We start from the raw sequence: 19,132 nt of genomic DNA on the forward strand, positions 1-19,132 counted from the left end.
TTATTGTCAGCATGAATTTACACCTGACTTCATTTTAATAGCACAATTTCTCAGAGCTTATGTTTACACTGTCATTGTTTAAAGTCATACTATTCTGTCCAATCATATATTTGTTTAAGTTATCTGTTTAAATGTAAATCATATTATATTTTCAAGGAAAAAAGATTTTATTTTGAAACATATTTTGGTTTCTTAGACACCTGTCTTCACAACAGTTTTGTATATACACTTTGTGCAAGTGATTTATGGCATCTGACCAGGGAATGGCAGGTCAAATGAGAAACCCGTTTTATTGTAGCAAATTGATGAGCAACCAGCAACTTAAAGAATGGATACAGACTGCCTACCTGTATGATGCCTGACATTATAGGACCCAGCTGACTTGGAAGTTCGGTGGTTTTACCCAGATGCTCACCTATGCCTGAAATAGTGCCAGGAGGAGATCCTTAGGTCCAAAAGCTGGAAAGCTGCCATATTATGACTTCATATTGTGTGACTTTAAACCCAACAAAAAAAGAATTGGAAAGTGTGTACATGACTAATGTATCTCGTAAGTCAAAATGACTGGCGCTTAAATACAACAAGCACTTTCCATTACATACTTAACACCTCTTAATTTCAAGTTTTTATTCTGCATTTTTCATCAGTGTTGCAAGATGTTACATTATAATTCACATATGAAAACCAGAAACTATTGAACAATCATTTCTCTTCAATAACTGATAAATGGAAGTTGATTATAAATTGATTTGAAATTATTGCCATTCAGTCTGTCCAAACATAGATATGTGTAATTTATCATCATATTATATTTTTAAGAATAAAAACTTCTTTTCTGAAATATTTTTCAGTTTCTTAGACACCGGTCTGTCTTCACAACAGTTTTGTATATACACTTTGTTTGAGTGATTAATGGTATCTGGCCGGGGAATGGCAGGCCAAAGGAAAACCATTTTATTGTGGCAGCCAGTTAAAGAACCGCACATAGTTTCCAATTTCATCTTTTTTAAGTCTTTATTGATAGCACAACCAAGATATGCAAAAGGCGATATTAATGATAACTTTACAAACTTGCCTTTCTAATGACTTTATGCAAAATATACTTATCAAATATAATACAATAGCTCTTATATTCATATTATTCTTTAGGTAAAGTATGTTTATTAAATTTATACTTAAGCTACATAGCTTTGTTGGGCAATCAAGATAGGAAAATGGAATTTTAAAAGTATCTGCCATGAATTAAGAACTCTGTGTACACAAATTAGGTAAAGGGTCTGTTGTTTAAGTTTCAAATAAATCTGAGATTTATCAAATATTCTTGTTTCAAAATTCAAATGATTGTTCAACATCATCACCAACATCCTATGACGCAAGGTTCCTAACTCGCCAACATTTTATGAATTATGCCCCCTTTTTACTAAGAATTCCATGTTGTGATACACTTCCGCCCTGTCTTAGTTATTACTAGACTGACTTTATTCAAACTTAAATTAGTTGTTTCACCTCTACTAGCTACATGATATAACAGATGGTACAAAATTCTTGTAGAAATTTTTCATGAATTATACTCATTTTATATATCTTACTCAGATTAAACTATTATTATCCATTATCATCATCCACATTGGTGTCATTAAACACTCTAGTGATGGCTTCAGCTCTTGTCACTAGTTTGCATTGAAATAGTCAAGCATGCCGTCTTCAGTGGCAGCCCTTGTTTACAAACTGACTGCTATTGAAAAGATTGCATACCAAAGGAGGTAGCTATTTCAATATTTTTGACATCAGTAAACTTTACACACTGATGAATTATTTATTCAGCTAATACTCTGTAGAAGAGATAAATTTCTATAGTTGTTTTAGTTAAGATGTAAAGCATGAGAAATTCTTTCATTCTACTTGAAAAAAGAGGAGAAATGATGTAATACAATTCAAACAAATCTTTAAAATGATAGCCTGTCTCTCTTTATTTGTATTCAGTTGTTGCCTTTCACATAAGTACTAATTAACAGTAGATCTATAAGGGTGTAGATTTTGGGCAATTCAGTTTTGCAAATAAGACAGCTTACCATTCAGTCGGTAGAAGTATTAATGTTATGTGTTTGTAATGTGTCCTTGATTTTCAAAACCTTGAGCATCACAATATGTTGATATATGATCCTGAAATTATATTCAGAGGTGTCACAATCTCGTGCTAAAACATATATTCGAGCCCGCCCGCTTCGCGAGATGATACAGATCTCAGGGGTCGTGAGTTCAAGCCCTGGGTGAGGGGTATGTTCTCTGTGACGATTTGATAAAAGACATTGTGTCTGAAATTATTCATCCACCACCTCTGATTCATGTGGGGAAGTTGGCAGTTACTTGCAGAGAACAGGTTTGTACTGGTACAGAATTCCAGGAAAACTGGTAAGGTTAGCTCATGTGCCCGCCGTTACATGACTGAAATACTGTTGAAAACAGTGTTAAACCCAAAAGAAACAAAAACATAAATTCTTCATTTAGCAACTATTTAAAAGAATCATTTCAAAGACAACAAAAGCTGGATCAAAGAAGTATAAAATAGACATAGATCTAATTATAATTTATTTTTATAGCTCTGATATTCTGTCTTCTTCCCAGCTTTAAGTAAACAGTATCTGGGGGAAAAGTACGGCATTTGAGATGCGTTTACAGTACATTGTTATGGCTGAACAGGAGATTAGTTATTGCAGAATTTTAGTGTTGTACGATCGTTTGATCAACATTTATGTTACTATTTTAAGCTGTCCCAGAAACCCACAATGTTTCTATTTATAAGAAAGTGTGCGCTAGGGCTATATTTAGTAACGAACTGGATTTCCTTGTTACAAAAATAGATTAGGCCGACGGATACAACAAAATATACATTTATGTTTCTTGTAAATAAATGAAGGAATTTGCGGAAAGTGTGGATAAAATTGTATGTTATTGGTTAACTTATCATTCACACGGGGTAAGTTGTATTCCATGGATTGTATGCAAGATCTCTTGACGGATGAACATGATGTTCAATAATAATAATATAGTTGAACTACGCGGTTAATTTACAACTACAAAAATGTCCGCTTGCAAGGTCTCGGTTAAACTGATGTAAATAAACGGTAAATTGACCATGTCGCATCAGAAAAGGGCCACTTTCTCGAATGAAATCAAAGAAATGATTATCAACACTTTTTATATCAAGGTTATCAGTTGTGTCTGATTAGGTGGTATAACTAGGATACAGTGTAACATAATTTAAGGCTGCATGTTAGGTGACTTGACCTAAATGTTATGAAAATGATAAAATCAAAAGTTCTTTTTTGTGCACAAAACTTCGCATGGGGATAAAACGTGTATTTATGACTGGTTTTACCGTTTAATATGTTAAACATTTTTCATATCTGGTGCAGTTAGGTGACTTCAGAAACAATGGACCAAGGAGTTTGTTATATATACGGAGCTGCCGCCTTCCCAAGGTACAGGTTTTTCCAGCAACATCTAAAGCGACTGGTTGACAGATGGCAAACAATCCTAGGTATAAAACACTATTTATTGCTCCTGTATGTAAGAAATATATTGACATGATGTGTGTGTTCGGGTTTAACGTCTTTTTCGACAAATTTTCAGTCGTATAAACGACGGCGTCTACTTGTAGCAGTGAGCACAATATCACGCCGGAGACACGTTACATGACACCCCGTCCAGTCACATTATACTGGCACTGGGCTGACTAGTCCCAGTACTTCCCTCATAATACTGAGCGCCAAGCAAGGAAGCTACTAGCACCATTTTTTACGTCTATGGTATGACGCGGCCAGGTATCGAACAGGTACCTCCAGCACTCGACGCGGGCGCTCTACCACTAGGCTACCGATGTGGTATATTGACATGGAGTAGATGGGATCTGCTGTTTGCATTATATGGTTCCATAGGATCTCTTTATGGAATTTGTCAATTATCACGCGAGAAGTCTTTAAATGCCATTTGGTGGCCGTAGAAAGTCTCCCAGTACTAAGACACATAGTATTTACTGGTCCATTAGGTACATGGAGTACAGATATTTTTCAGTTTACCTATTTCGGTTATGCCTAACAATGTTACAACTTTATTTGAACCTCGTGTACTCGACACTTCAAACTCGCACACCGTCGTCAGAACTGTCATGAAATCGGTGCTTAGTTATTGAGTAATGTCCAGTTCTGTTTAATTCTATCAGTCATTTTAAGGTCTTGAAGCATCGATATGTTTTTTCTTTCGATTAAAATCACTGTCCGTAGTTGGACTAAATAATACAATCCATTCGACTCTACTAATTTTCAGATGCCGGTGGTCTACCAGACTGCATCTCACAGGGTAGAATAAAACTGAAGGAGATCCTATCATTAGCAAATCAGGTTGATGCCAATGTTGCCGTCAATGTGTTTGCTGATAGTGAATTCTTGGAGACGGGCATCTCGGAAGATCCACTGCAATGTAACCAAACAATAACCGGTATCTACAAGATATTAACTTGGGATGATTTTACTCAGTCGGCCAGGAACGCTAACGAGCCTACGGTTACGGTGGTTGTCCTGAGGTCACGAGAGGAGAATGTAAGAATCTTTCTCTATGATATATTTACCTCTCGATCTACTACCTTGCAGATATTTAATTCTTGAGTTTTTGTTAGAAGACTTCGCGAGAATTGTGCAACTTTTCTATTTATGTTTTAATTGCAGCTTTCTTTGTAATTTAATAGTATCACTGATTTAAACATAAGTCTGAACATTACACACGCAATTTTAAAAGAAGGAGCCATTCCTTGACACAGTGCCACTTGTTTCAGTTTTGCATGTTTTTTTTTGTTAACTCCACGCCTTTACCAATTACGGTTCTTTTCGACCAAACTTTCTAGGAAACATGCAAACTATGTTTTATTCAGTATTTGTTTTCATTTTCAGGAAGTTAAAGGTGTGAAGGAAAGGATTTCTAAGTTACCAAAAGAGGAACTTGGCAATTTCATTATTTACTTTGCTGATACCAAGACGAGTGTCCTATTCGCTGAGATTTCCAATGCCGACTTCCAGCAACAAGATGCAGATCAGACTAAAAGCAAAGCTGAAGCGCTTTCCATACCTCTGAACCAACAAATACAATATTTGTTTGAAGAGAAAGCCATCTCCGTATTGGATCGGATAGCACAATATAACAAGGTGTTTATTCCAAAGAAACAAGATGATTCCATTGAATCGTTTGAGGATGCTGTTTATATCAAACTGCTGACAAGTCTACGTAATAGTTTTGTGGTGAAAGACCTTTCTCCGGAAGGAAATGATAAAGTTGGTAAGAATTTCAAGCGAAGACCCGTAAATGTTTGAAAAGTCGATATAGAATGTTTCTTTTGTTCGTCATTTGAAAAGCGTCGATGCTTTTGCATCATTTTTCATATCTTTTTTGATACTTTGCAAAAATGTACAAATCAATAAGTTTATGTCAAACATTACGATTTTAATATTTTAGACGAGTCCATTTTCACACAATATGTGAACGAATCAATTTGACTTGTAAGAGACATTTTCCTGTTTTCATCTTTAGTATCCTTAACATTTAAATATCAGTGTCTTTTTCTGTTGTTCATTTTTCAGTATTTAGAGAGGTTTATTGAGAAATCTCTCACTCGAAACCTTTCACCCATACACACCCTTTGTTGGTCACAACAGGATGATATGTTAGTATCAAAACTGCTGAACTTTCATTATACATTACAGACGAAGCTGCGAGGAAACCAACAGACCAAGAATTATCGAAGATTGCTGCAGCCATGGGTAGTAACTGGGATATGGTAGGACCGTCCCTAGGAATAACGCAAGCAAATATTGATGAAATAAAACAATTGCACGAAGGCCAAACGGCACAGATCTACAGCATGCTCTCGGCGTGGCGGCAGAAAGATGGATCAACGTTGAAATATCTACTGCAACTCATGGAAAATGTTTCCTCGGTCATCACAGTTGATATGACTGTTATCAAAGGTAAGTGTAAATTTCTCCCTGCTGTTCAACAGTGAATAAGCTTTCCGTCACATCATACCCCAGTTCCACACAGGAACTGCATTTGTTTGGCAATTGCTTAAATATTTTAAATCATTCGTAGTACCCTGAAGATTACAATTGTGTAGTCATATGTGCCCTTTACTCACACTTAAGCGAGTTAAGACGCTGGCTTAAAAGAGAAAGCAAAACGGGGTAGATAATTTCACTATATCCTCTAATAAATATCGGAGTATGCTTTTCTGCATGGCACATAAAATCGCCCTTCTTTGAGTCACAACTGTCAAACGTTATCCCTGACATTTGATATACATGTTCGTACAGCACTGATCCATTATGTCTAAATTCTCACATAGGCAACTTGAATATTATATCATATTCCGCAGCATTGCATATTTCAATTTATTTTTGTTTCTATATATGTGATATTTTCTTGTCATATCGCGCATTATGACAGTAATTTCATGTCATTTTTTATTTCGTATCACGCATTGAATATTATTACTCTCGAGTATTCTTCACATTAAAGATGATAACATGGGATGATCAGATAATTATTTTTCTTTTCTATAAAGATAAGTGAGATTATCAAAAGAAGTATAGTATTGTACGGTACATGTAGTAGAAGAACTTGCGGTATATTGGTATTTTGTTGTTGTTGATTTTGATTATTTTAATAAATCTTTTAGCCCATTATTACACCCCCAAATATAAAGTATATTGGAGTTATATTGGAATCACGCATGTCCGCCAGTTTGTTCGTCCATCTTGTCCGCTCTGCTAGGGAAGATATTCATAAAACCAGCACCAGTTTATATTATTGTTAACCTCATCACGACGACGCACAGACGCAAGGTCATTGCCAGGCTTTGAGGTCAAAAGAAGCTTTACTTTGTCTTCCCTCCGTATTGCGTAAACTGCTGGGAAGATTTTCATGAAATTGACATCGGGCTTTACCCAGTCCAGACGACGTACAAAACGCACAACCTTAGTCGCTAGGTCAAAGGTCAATGTCACCCTCAGAGGTCAATGGTCAAATCCCTTTGATTTCGTGTCACCTCCATATTTTCTAAACCACTAGAATAAATTTCATGAAATTGGCGTCCATTGTAGCTGGATGGATTTTCATAGAACAAGCATCAAGACGATTTGCAGAGCGTACAACCCATGTCACTAAGGTCGAGGTAACACTTCAAGGTCAAAGGTCTTGATTACAACAATTTACTTTCCTGGTATCCAAGTGGCGTCATGGGGTCTTAATCGCCTTTAGTGATAGCCCTTGCTTTCGTTCTTTTTTTCCAATAGATATTTAGACCCATTATATTTTAGGTAAAAGGTCTTAGTAAAAATCCTCAGAGGGTGATATAAATATGTTCACCCTCGAAATTTGATTATCGTTATATTTATGTTTCTCAAGGTGAATAGTTTTTCGTTATAACTTGTTCGGGAATACCATATTTTCATTTTATACCACTTAAAAAACTTTTACATTATTCAGTTGGATTTTCATTGCAGAGATAGAAGAAGCAGCGCCAGCTCCAAAAACAGACTCTGAGAAAGATGAAATATTTCACAAGAAACTTCTAGACTTCGTGGCTAAGAAAACTAAATGTGTGGCATGCGACAAACTTTCCCTTAAATACGGAATTTCAGCAAATCTGATCAACGAATTCCTCAACGATGGTTTCTATGGTTACGAGAAGAAGGTGGAAGAGATTATGGCGGCTATGAGCCTTCCCTGCTGGCCGCGGGACAAGTCAGATAATGGGGTATCTACATGTAGACTGTTCTCGTACCGGTGTGCTGTGAACATGAACAAGATGACTCGTGAGACCGAAGACTACATTAAAGTCAAACATCGTGTTCTTGTTGCACTAAAGAGGTTACAATTTCAGTTGTTAGGACTTCTGGAAGAGACCAACATCCCACTTGATACCAAAATACCGGAAATCCCGAAGTTGCCGCTTGAATTACAACATGCTATTCTTGAGTAAGTGAAGTGTTGTATTCACATTGATGAATGCATTTGCCATTTGCCCGACAAAGCTTTGATACACTAATTTTTTTCTGAAATACACATTACCAGTCTTAAGTTGATTTTGTTTGGGGAAAATATAATATGTTCTGTTAGTTTAGCACTTGTGTCTGTGTGATGCTCTGGTGTTTTTGTGTAATCGAAGTGTTAGATATTAATTGCAGGGCTTAAGATAAACATACCAATATATTATTACAAAAAATTGTATTGTTTCTTGTTTCTGAACACTCTTAACAATGCTTGGACTTATTTAGCCGAATGATAAGAAAAATTAAAAACTTAAAAACTGCCAACTGCCGTTGATTTTATATTACTCCGCCGTGCATATAAGTATGTAAGTTGGTTTATTTTCAAATATGGGTTAAAATGCAAACATGTTTTAAGCAGTAAGCTACAAGCATGTATTAAGTCCTCTTTTCTGTATGTTGATGACACTACTTATGATTTTTTTCTTCCAGAATGCCCGATGTGTATGGATGTGGAACTGTCTGGGGAGAGCTTCTGATCCACGTAACAAAAGCGATACCTCCTATCAAAAGAGATGAAGCTAGGAACCTGCTATCGAAATACATGTACATGTACGGATATACTACAGAAGTGATTGAATCGGAATCTGAAGATGCCGGTGGCTTTACTGCCATTGAACATGGCAGTGGGATTCGAGCCAAAAGGTTAAATGCGGAAAATGCCGATGAGGACCATAAATACAAGTACGGCAGTCTCGGCTGCTTTGTCCGTGTGAAGCCAAAGTCAGAGGAGGCAACTAATGCTGTAACAACTAACTTCAGGTTGCACGGACTCACATGTGCTCATTGTGTGAGAGAATGTGATGCGAGAGTTGAAATAAAACACGGAGAACAGTATGTTGAACTTGGTCAAAAACAACACGATATTTATGAACCGCATTCGTTTGATGTGGCGACTGTAGAAATCGATCAAACTAAAGCTAATAAGTGCGACACGTCATTGAAAAATGGGAACCGAGCTTGGATTAAAAAATGGAATTTCCACGAAAAACCTCCTGTGAGAACACCGGTGTACAAATACGGCAGTGCGACTGGTTTAACACTTGGTACATGTATCTCGAATAACTACCAGACGAAGGAAATGATGAAAAACTGGAACGAAAAACTGAAGAATAAAAATGAACCCTTTGATCCAGATTACAACATATTAATTAGCCGTGAGGATATTCAGGAAAATCTTCAGATATCAGGAATAGCAGTCGAGCCGGAAGCCAGACCGACTGAAGATCAGGAAGTAATGGAGTGTGATAATAGAGGTAAACGTTTTAAAAACTGAACAGATGATTTTTTTGCTCTAGGTCTTCAGGAAATTTAATTTTATCATCAGATTTTCTGGGAATATGTCATCTTTAATTTTGATGTAATGGTAAGGAAGAAAATATACAAGTGATGCTGGTTTAATCAAAGTTGAATGGTCATTTTCAAAACGTTTTGGTAACAGGAATGTGAGATCGGGTAACATTGATTTTTATTTTACACAGAGGTGAGTGTTGATCAGACTTACCAGGAGTTTCAGTTTTTATATTTCGCCAGTACTGGCCTCCGTGGCCGAATATTTAAGGTCGAAGACTTCGAATCACTTGTCGCTTATTGACAGCGCCTAGCCATACTGAGGCAAACCGAGGCAGTTGCCTCGGTTAAAATTTGAGGAGCCAAAAAAAAGAGTAAAAAGTAGGCCTATTACACTGATGAAAAATTCAGTTATAAAAGTTCAAAAGAAGTATATTAATATCATTAGAATATATCAGAATATCATTTGCCTCATATATGGAATATCGGCGGTACTACCTACATGCCCGTCCATGCATGAAACAATGCCTGGTATAGCACCTAGGGTCATTCTCCACCATTGAAAGCTGGAAATGTTGTCCGTCATGTATGACCTCAATTATGTCCATGTAATTCAAAGCCCAGTTTAAATAATTTTGCCTGCAATCTTGATAGGTACTCATTAGCTCGACTATTCGAAGAATAAGTAGAGCTATCCTACTACTCACCACGGCGTCGGCGTCACACCTTGGTTAAGTTTTTCGTACCAGTCCACATTTTGACAAAGTCTTTTGAGATAAAGCTTTGAAACTTTCAACACTTGTTTACCACATCATGGCCAGTTATAGGCAAGAGCACATAACTCCATCAAGGATTTTGGCTGAATTATGGCCCCTTTTGTCTTAGAAATCATGGTTAAGTTTTTCGTACCAGTTCATATTTTGACAAAGTCTTTTAAGATAAAGCTTTGAAACTTTCAACACTTGTTTACCATCACCATGGCCAGTTATAGACAAGAGTATATAACTCCATCTGGGATTTTGGCTGAATTATGGCCCCTTTCGACTTAGAAATCTTGGTTAAGTTTTTCGTACCAGTTCATATTTAGACAAAGTCTTTTGAGATAAAGCTTTGAAACTTTCAACACTTGTTTACCATCACCATGTCCAGTTATAGGAAAGAGCACATAACATCAACAAGGATTTTGGCTGAATTATGGCCCTTTTTGACTTATAAATCTGGGTTAATATTTCGTACCAGTTCATATTTTGACAAAGTCTTTTGAGATAAAGCTTTGAAACTTGCAACACCTGTTTACCATCACCATGTCCAGTTATAGGCAAGAGTACATAACTCCATCAAGGATTTTGGCTGAATTATTGCCCCTTTTGACTTAGAAATCTTGGTTATGTTTTTCGTACCAGTTCATATTTTTTGTAGTGTTTGACATATGGCTTTGAAACTTTTATCACTTGTTTAGTATAATAGTCTCTATCTGTAGGAAAGAGAACATAACTCTGTCATCTATTTTGGCTGAATTATGGCCCTTCTTTGGACTTTGAAATTGGTTCTGTATTCATACAAGTCCATGTTTTGTCAAAACTATTTGACATATGGCTTTTAAACTTTGAACACTTGTTTATCATTATGATTTCCGTCTGTAGGCAAGAGTACATAACTATTTTGACTGAATTATGGCCCTTTTTGGACTTTGAAATTGGCTTATTTATTGCCATTTAGTGCAGGACTTATTGAAATCAAAGTAATACAGGAACATTGTTTGTCTAATCTATTTATTTCTTTTGTCTGAATATCCGTGGAAATATTTTGACCCCAATCTTCAATCAGTTCTTCGAATAGTCGAGCGCACTGTCATCAGACAGCTCTTGTTTTATTTTCCAGTAACTCTGTTTTCACAATCCGGTGACAGTGGATCAGTGGTTTGCATGGACGATCCAAAAAATGACGAAAGAATTCAAGTTTTATCATTGCTGATGGGCTCAGTGAAACAAGGAGATGGGGACACATACACCTACTCTAGCCATATACACAAAACTGTGCAAGAACTGCAAAAGCGGTATAACCGTATAATTGAACCAGGTAAGTTTTGTCTTAATATGTTTCGACTGGTTCAAATATCAGGGAATCCTGTACAAAGCTATCGTCCAGGTAGCTAATCAGCTTATTTTTCAAAGTTAAAAAAAGGTTATACAAAGATGAAAATAAACAATTGCTGAGCATGAAACAGACTGACATTTATGAACTGTAGCCACAGTTCATTAATTACTATTCAAAACAATGTAATCGTGTAGCGCAATATTACTGTTAGTATTTAGTTTGTCTTTTAAGTTTGTATGGAACTAAGTATCATGCAAAAGATTTTTTGATTAGAGGATCATAGCTTATTTAGAGAATCTTGCCACCAAGCTACTTAATAGCCGTTATAAATGCAAGCGGATTAGACTTTTCAGGGTCCATATAAACGATCATATTATGTATGAAACTCTAAATTCTGTACGGATTTTAATGAAGCTTGCGGTAAACATATGGTTTCAGTGGTAGGCCTATAGATGCATTTCAAAGATGGTTGGGGCAAGTTGTACTTGGATTCAGTGTTATATTTTCTGGCCCTTTGGGATCGAGGAGTCCATTCAATAGATTGTAGGCCTAATAGAGTTCAGCTTAAGCCGGTGCTAGGGGGCGTAAGAGGTGTTGCACATTTCATTACCTCTCACGAACAGACCCGGTCAAACCGAGTCTGCTATCATTCTGCTTGGTTGCATTCTATGCTTCCAAAGGATCTTTTTAGTTTTTACAGATTTTTTTTAGAATATTGATGACTTACTATATTCTTACTTACTACGTAATTGGATATTTCTCCATGATTAAAGTTTTTATTTCAAGCTAATTTGTTCCTTATGTTTTCAGCATGTGAAGTCATTGGTGCTGGAGCAGATTGATTACTTTCCATGTTAAAGGTATAACAATGATAACAGTTTATTACGAATAAGCTTCATCATTAGATGGCTGTTAGGGTGAATGGTCATTGATTGGAAACCTTTTATTACGATAATTTGCTCTTTCGTAGGAACTGTATAGTAACCTACTTCTTTGTATGTTTTTGTTTTATTATGTTATTACATGTATTGGGCGAATACAAATTAATATTTCATCAACCTTCTCGGAAAACACTTTGAAATTGCCTCGTTTGTAATGTCATCTTTATGGCAATGAATATACAAATGTTTTTTTATGTTATGGTATTTACTACTTTTATTTTGGTTGGATTTGGAGTTGCCTACAGTTATGGGGCATGTGGTGATTTTTAGTCCCCAACTGGTTGAAAACCAGTTTCGCGTACTATAGGAATGCGCTTTTCCGTCCGCCCGTCCGTCATTGTCTTTCCGTCCTTCCGTCCGTCCGCAATTTCGTGTCCGGTCCATAACTGTGTCACCCATGAAGGGATTTTAATTTTACTTGGCACAAATGTTCCCCATGATAAGACGACATGTCATGCGGAAAAAAAACCCGGACCCCTAGCTTAAAGGTCAATGTCATAATTGGAGGTCAAAGGTCAACAGGTTTTTTTTTTCCTGTCCGGTCCATAACTCTGCTATCCATGAAGGGATTTTAATATTACTTGGCACAAATGTACCTCATAATAAGACGATGTGTCATGCACAACTTTCAGACCCCTACCTCAAAGGTCAAGGTCACACTTGGCAGTCAAATGTTAACATGGCATGAACAGGGTCTGTTTCGTGTCCGGTCCATAACTCTTGTCATTCATTAAGGGATTTTAATATCACTTGGCACAAATGTTCCCCAAGATGAGACGACGTGTCATGCGGAAATCCCGGACCTCTGGCTCAAAGGTCAAGGTCACAACTGGAGGTCAAAGGTCAACAGGGTCTTTTTCCTGTCCGGTCCATAACTCTGCCATCCATGAAGGTATTTTAATATTACTTGGCATAAATGTTCCCCATGTTGAAACGATTTGTCATGCGCAAAACCCGGACCCCTAGCTCAAAGGTCAAGATCACAATTGGAGGTCAAAGGTCAAGGGGTCTTTTTCCTTTCCGGTCCAGAACTCTGTCATCCATCAAGGGATTTTAATATTACTTGGTATAAATGTTCCCCATGATGAGACGACGTGTCTTGAGCAAAACCCAGAACCCTAGCTTAAAGGTCAATGTCACACTTGGAGATCAATGGTCAATGGGACATTTTTCCTGTTAACTTTGTCATGCAAAACAGGTTTTGAATATAACTTGGCACAAATGTTCACCACTATGAGACGGAGTGTCATGCGTAAGAACCAGGTCCCTAGGTCGAAGGTCAAGGTCACACATAGAGGCCAAAGGTCAGATACAAGAATGACATTGTCTGGAACATTTCTTCTTCATGCATGGAGGGATTTTGATGTAACTTGGCACAATTGTTTACCATCATGAAATGGAGTGTCATGCGCAAGAACCAGGTCCCTAGGTCTAAGGTCAAGGTCACACTTAGAGGCCAAAGACCACATACAAGAATGACTTTGTCCAGAGCAAATCTTCTTCATGCATGGAGGGATTTTGATGTAACTTGGCACAAAAAATTTTTCACCACCATGAGGCACCCTTGTTTTTAGAATTATGTCCCGTTGTTGTTACTATAAACAGCTTATGACAATGACAATGACAATAACTTATTTATTACAGGCCGTAGGAAAAAATCGAGACCTATTTTCTGTGGTACAACATGCATGTTACATCCAGTTTTTAGGTGTATTTTGACCTATCTCTACCTGGTAAAGAGTTTTGTGTGGACTGATATAGATTTTTTTTACTATAAATACTATATGAAACAACTATATATACAAATTTTAATCCAAGTGTTTTGTTATTATATATTGTATATATAGTAAAATATTGTTTATACATTATTGACAGATATCAGTTCAATGTGTTATACTGCAGTAGAGAATATTAGGTTCCTTCAAGTAGGGGACTTTGTATTGCATGGCAATACTTCATTCACTTGTTTTACAGTTTTTTAAAGGCACTATCCTCCAGGTTTTGGCTGAAAATTTTCTTTCTTTAAAATTGAATTTTGGTGATATTATGAACATTAGAATATTTCTAAACTATCTTGAAAATGCCAAATAAAGAAAAAAAAGCTGCCCCAGTCGGGAATCGAACCCGGACCGCCACGGCAATAAAAACTTTACCGCGTTCTTGACCAATACACCACGGAGGTTTACGTAAGTAATTTCGTTAAACATAAATATTTATGATGTAGACAGTTTACATCGAGTAACCCGTTACAGACGTAAAAATAAGTAAAAAACTAATTGACATGTGTTTCTATAACATACAGTCTGTTCGTAGTTAAGTACTTAAATGTTTTCCTTTTTTGTTGTTTACGGTCTGGAGGTCAATGCATTTAATGGTGGAGGAAGATCACAGGCACCCCTCCAGACATTTTTCCGGATAAGTGCAAGCATCTGTGTAGAAAAACAGACATTCAGCTGGAGCTGTTTCTGTCCCACTCTCAGTCGAGGTTTTGAACGTATGTAGCGGTGAGGGTCAAGTGATCTGAAACCAATGCGACTACCCAGTTGGCCACAGAGGCCCACGGCCTTTTATTATCACCAAAGACCGTTTCTTAAGCACTTTATTCTAAAATTAAAGGATTCAAGTCACGTTTTTTCTTGTTTCAGATTTTCGCACCGCAGGAACGGCATAAAACAATACGAAGACTTCGGATGTGTGTATATATATATATATACATATATTCAATTATTATATTTTGGCTGAAAACCGCCATGTGTGGAAAACAGTGTGACTTCAAAAGATGTGGAAGAATTGAATACAGTAGAGTGACCAAGTTGATTATGTTGGACTAAGAAATGCTGAAAAGTTCTCTTAAACAAAGATTTTCCAAGTAAATGTTCAGTGATAGGGACTTGAAAGTACTTTATATTGTTAATTGTACATATTATAGTGGTATCCTGTAGAAAAATGTGTTATGTATAGAAGACTTTGTACTGTCATTAAGATGTGTCCTGTCATCCGCTCGCGAAATGAAAATAAATTCAAACGATTTTGTGTGTTATTTTCTGTAGTTAGTCCTTAATGGAGACTGTGAATATCTAATATCTTGTATGCTTTGTATGAAAATATCAAGTTCTATGAGTTTGATTACACAGCAATGCCAGTCTTAATTTAACCTTATCTAGTATAATCGTCGAGAAATATTTGGTTCACTTTGCCTCCTCCGTATAATTCCAACAAGGACATCAAAATATTGGACATAAAGCTGTTGAGTGCTTGAAAGTAGTGACAAACCATAATAGAGTTGAAAATAAGAAACTGATCACGAATCTCAAAGGAAATATACACAACTGCAAAATGTTTACAAGTTCTTACTTGAAATCAGTAGGATAATATATTTCTTCACAATAGGAAAGAGTGACAAATGGCCAAACTTTCTGTGTACATACTTTAATGAAACAAAACAAAATTTATACCATCATGATTCGCAATCTATTTGCTCACTGCACTGCTTTGACGTGATTACGATCATAAGTCAGGAGTTACGCCACTTTGAAAACAGTTACTTACACAAACCCGGCGCACGGTGATCATATTGACGTTATCAACGTCGTGCCTTCATCGAAATGCTTTCATTAAGTTGCATTAATCAATATCCGTAAAGTTCTTTCATTTTAATGAACAATATCTAGGTGATTATGAGTTGTTTGGTAAGAATACTGAAAGAAGTATGAACACTTACGCCAAGCGTCTCAGACAGGGTGCTAAACGTGAGGACTTTGTCTTTATCCAAGGCATGATACATTGACGTTAACATGGAATCAGGGATTTTATGTTTTCACCATCCACTTCCGCTGTCTTTAAGCAATTCTGGGCAATTTGCGAATCGTCGTACCACGTGAAGATCAAGACACAGATGACCGAACATTGACATTGTTGCACGGCGTCTGCTTCTGAAATCATTAGTTTGTAAATTTTAGTTGCTGTTCGCCAAAATTTCTACAAAACTTAACAACTGTCTGATTATCAATGCGAATCGATGACGACATAACATGCATTATAAACAGTAATACACACTTAGTTTAAATGTTGTTTACTTCCACATCCGAATGATGCCATACTCTCGGTGCATGTCGTGTTGCTGCACTTTGACGTATTTTCTGGCAAGTGTTCTATCAGTGCGAACATTAGCGACAAAATTCAAAGCATGACAGGTAAAAAAGCGACTGCGCCAGTAATGCGTAGCTATGGTAATTAAAACGTTCCACGCGCTTTGCCTATCACCAAAATGTTACAAAAAATATATGACCAAATACGAGAAAGATTGCGAATTGCAATTACATTTTCACAATGCTCTTTAAACATTATGCGGCTTTTGACAGCAAATGTCTTCGTTAATTTTGAACATCTCTCGTACATGTCCTCATTTAAAAAAGTTTGTAGATTTGCAGAAGTTGAACCATTTAAAATGAGCAAAATGAAATATAGAAAATGCATGACAAGCAACCAAACAAAATAAAAGTAGAGGCAGTTTAACTGAGTCTGTTCAGGTAATTAAAAGTGCACTACCTCCATGCCCTCTCCCTCTTACACGTAACAGCCCTCTCGTATCCTAGCAAGCTTCATTTCGACGAGAAAGCATTGCAAAGGGATGTAATATATTTACGACAGACTTTAAGGCGAATAACGTAGAGAACCTAATACAATGTGCACAGAAGAGATTTATTATCCACCACCAAATGTGAAACCAGGAACATGGCAGATGTCTTTCATTTTTTTACATTTCGGACTTGCTGAGACGCTCAAACAGGTGAGTATATGAACGTAAAAACATAATTTTCTCAAAGTGTTGACATATTAGTAGAACTGTACTTAGATGAGGCGGATTGTATATGACGCGCAAACCAAGTTTCATTATCTCATAAGTCCAGGTCGCACTTGGAGGTCAAAACTCATGTCAGAGCTTTTGGATCATATCTTTGACATTCACTGGGCAATCGTTTTTATGTGGCAGAAATGATTCCCTCAATAAGACGAAGAGTTGCGTGCAAGACAATATCTCAAATGTCAGGGTCATATGAAAAGGTCAAAAGTCGTGTCATCTTTTCCGCGCCATAGATTGCATAAAATGCATTAGTATCTGTCTTATAATTGGTATTAGAGTTTATCTCAGTTTTTTCTTGATTCTTTGCGTTGAACGCAAGACGCAGTCTATATTTCAAAGGTCAAGGTCACACGAATGGACTTCTACTGTGTAATAATATATACTAACATACTCCACAAAAAGAATAAAGTGGTGATAAGGATAAGACTAGAAATAGATCGCCAGACATACATGTATTTTTATCGTAGCTCTATATCCTATTGAATATTTCAGGACCAATCCCTACTAATTACGGCATTGAATAAATTATACATTTGTAACTTCAATCCCTACACCATCAATGCATTGTACATGTTTACATGCATGTATATATGCGACACGTTCCATATTGCTTGGTAAGCAAATAGACACGTATCACGCAGATTGCTTCGATTTAAGTGGATCAAATTGTTTAAAAGTGCAATTTTACAATCAAATTATTTTGTAATAATTTTTGTCATTATTATAATATAAAACCAAAAACTACAAATGTTTTTACAATAGGAAACGGCAATTCAGTCTAACTTCAGGTTTCTGTCAAACCCCTTGCCGGGACGTAAAGGTAAAGGTAAATTTTATTTACCGTCGCTTTGTTAAACAAACATAAGCTCTGTAAGAGCTTTTGAGCGACCTTATTTTAAGAACAATTAAAACCAATTATACCTTACCCCCAGCAATTTGCTGGTACCCATTTACAGCTGGGTCGGCTGAGGCAATCGTGATAAAGTGCCTTGCCCAAGGGCACACCGCAATGGGAGTAGCCAGGAATCGAACACGGGGGCCTTCACCTCCGTAGGAAAGCGTCTTAGCCCTCTTGGCCAATGCGTCCACTTCCACGTAGACAGGTGGCGCGCCGAGTGATGTTAAAGAAAAGATAAAAAGAGAATATGTATGAAATATATATTGTAGTAAAAGTAAAGAACAGTCTAGCAGCAGGATTAGGGCGAGTGATTGACAGCCATATTGAATTTTTCAAGGGCTGTGAAGGACTGAATATCAGGGAGGCTTTTTCAGTGGTAAACAGGCCGTGGAAAAATGATAATTTGTAGTAGTCTGTTAAACTCAGCAGATGGGCATGTCAGGAGGCTCACTCTGATGGGGTGAGGCAACTAGGTCATGAATTTTCTCGTATACCAGTATGAGCTGGTGCCAATTTAGTGATTGTAATATCTGTGTACATGACACTGGATTTGTGTTTGAAGTCAGATTTGACCCAGCGCGCAGATCTTCACTGGACAGAGTTTAATTGATCAGTTTGAGTTTGAACATGGGGAGACCAGACTTCGGATGCATATTCCAGCTGTAGCCGAACTAGGGACTGGAAGGGTTCAGATGTTTACATTTCTTCAGAGAAATCCAGGAGTTTGATCTTCCTTCTTGGTTGGCCTGCTGATGTACATGCTCTTCTCAGTTGTCAATTGATATATCCACGCCCAGGTATCTGGCCGATATGACAGTTTCAAAAATATACCATTAATAAAATCTGTAAAACGATCCATTGGAAGCATAGAATGCAACCAAAAAATAATAATAGCAGACTCGGTTTGATTGAGTCTGTTCACGAGAGGTAATAAAATATGCAACAC

The 19,132-nt window shown here is 36.9% G+C and overlaps 1 protein-coding gene across 1 annotated transcript; it reads left to right on the top strand.

Moving 5' to 3' along the window:
* Positions 1-2,817: 2,817 nt before the first annotated feature.
* On the top strand, positions 2,818-15,455 carry LOC123535489 (uncharacterized). The gene is made up of 10 exons (XM_045318200.2): positions 2,818-2,977; positions 3,417-3,541; positions 4,327-4,598; positions 4,947-5,328; positions 5,754-6,017; positions 7,551-8,025; positions 8,529-9,352; positions 11,268-11,465; positions 12,294-12,343; positions 15,070-15,455. Exons 2-9 carry the CDS (start codon positions 3,436-3,438, stop codon positions 12,323-12,325), a joined length of 2,553 nt encoding a protein of 850 aa, XP_045174135.2. The 5' UTR covers positions 2,818-2,977; positions 3,417-3,435; the 3' UTR covers positions 12,326-12,343; positions 15,070-15,455.
* Positions 15,456-19,132: the final 3,677 nt, after the last annotated feature.

Source organism: Mercenaria mercenaria, chromosome 12, assembly GCF_021730395.1.
Source record: "Mercenaria mercenaria strain notata chromosome 12, MADL_Memer_1, whole genome shotgun sequence".
NCBI lineage: Eukaryota > Metazoa > Mollusca > Bivalvia > Venerida > Veneridae > Mercenaria > Mercenaria mercenaria.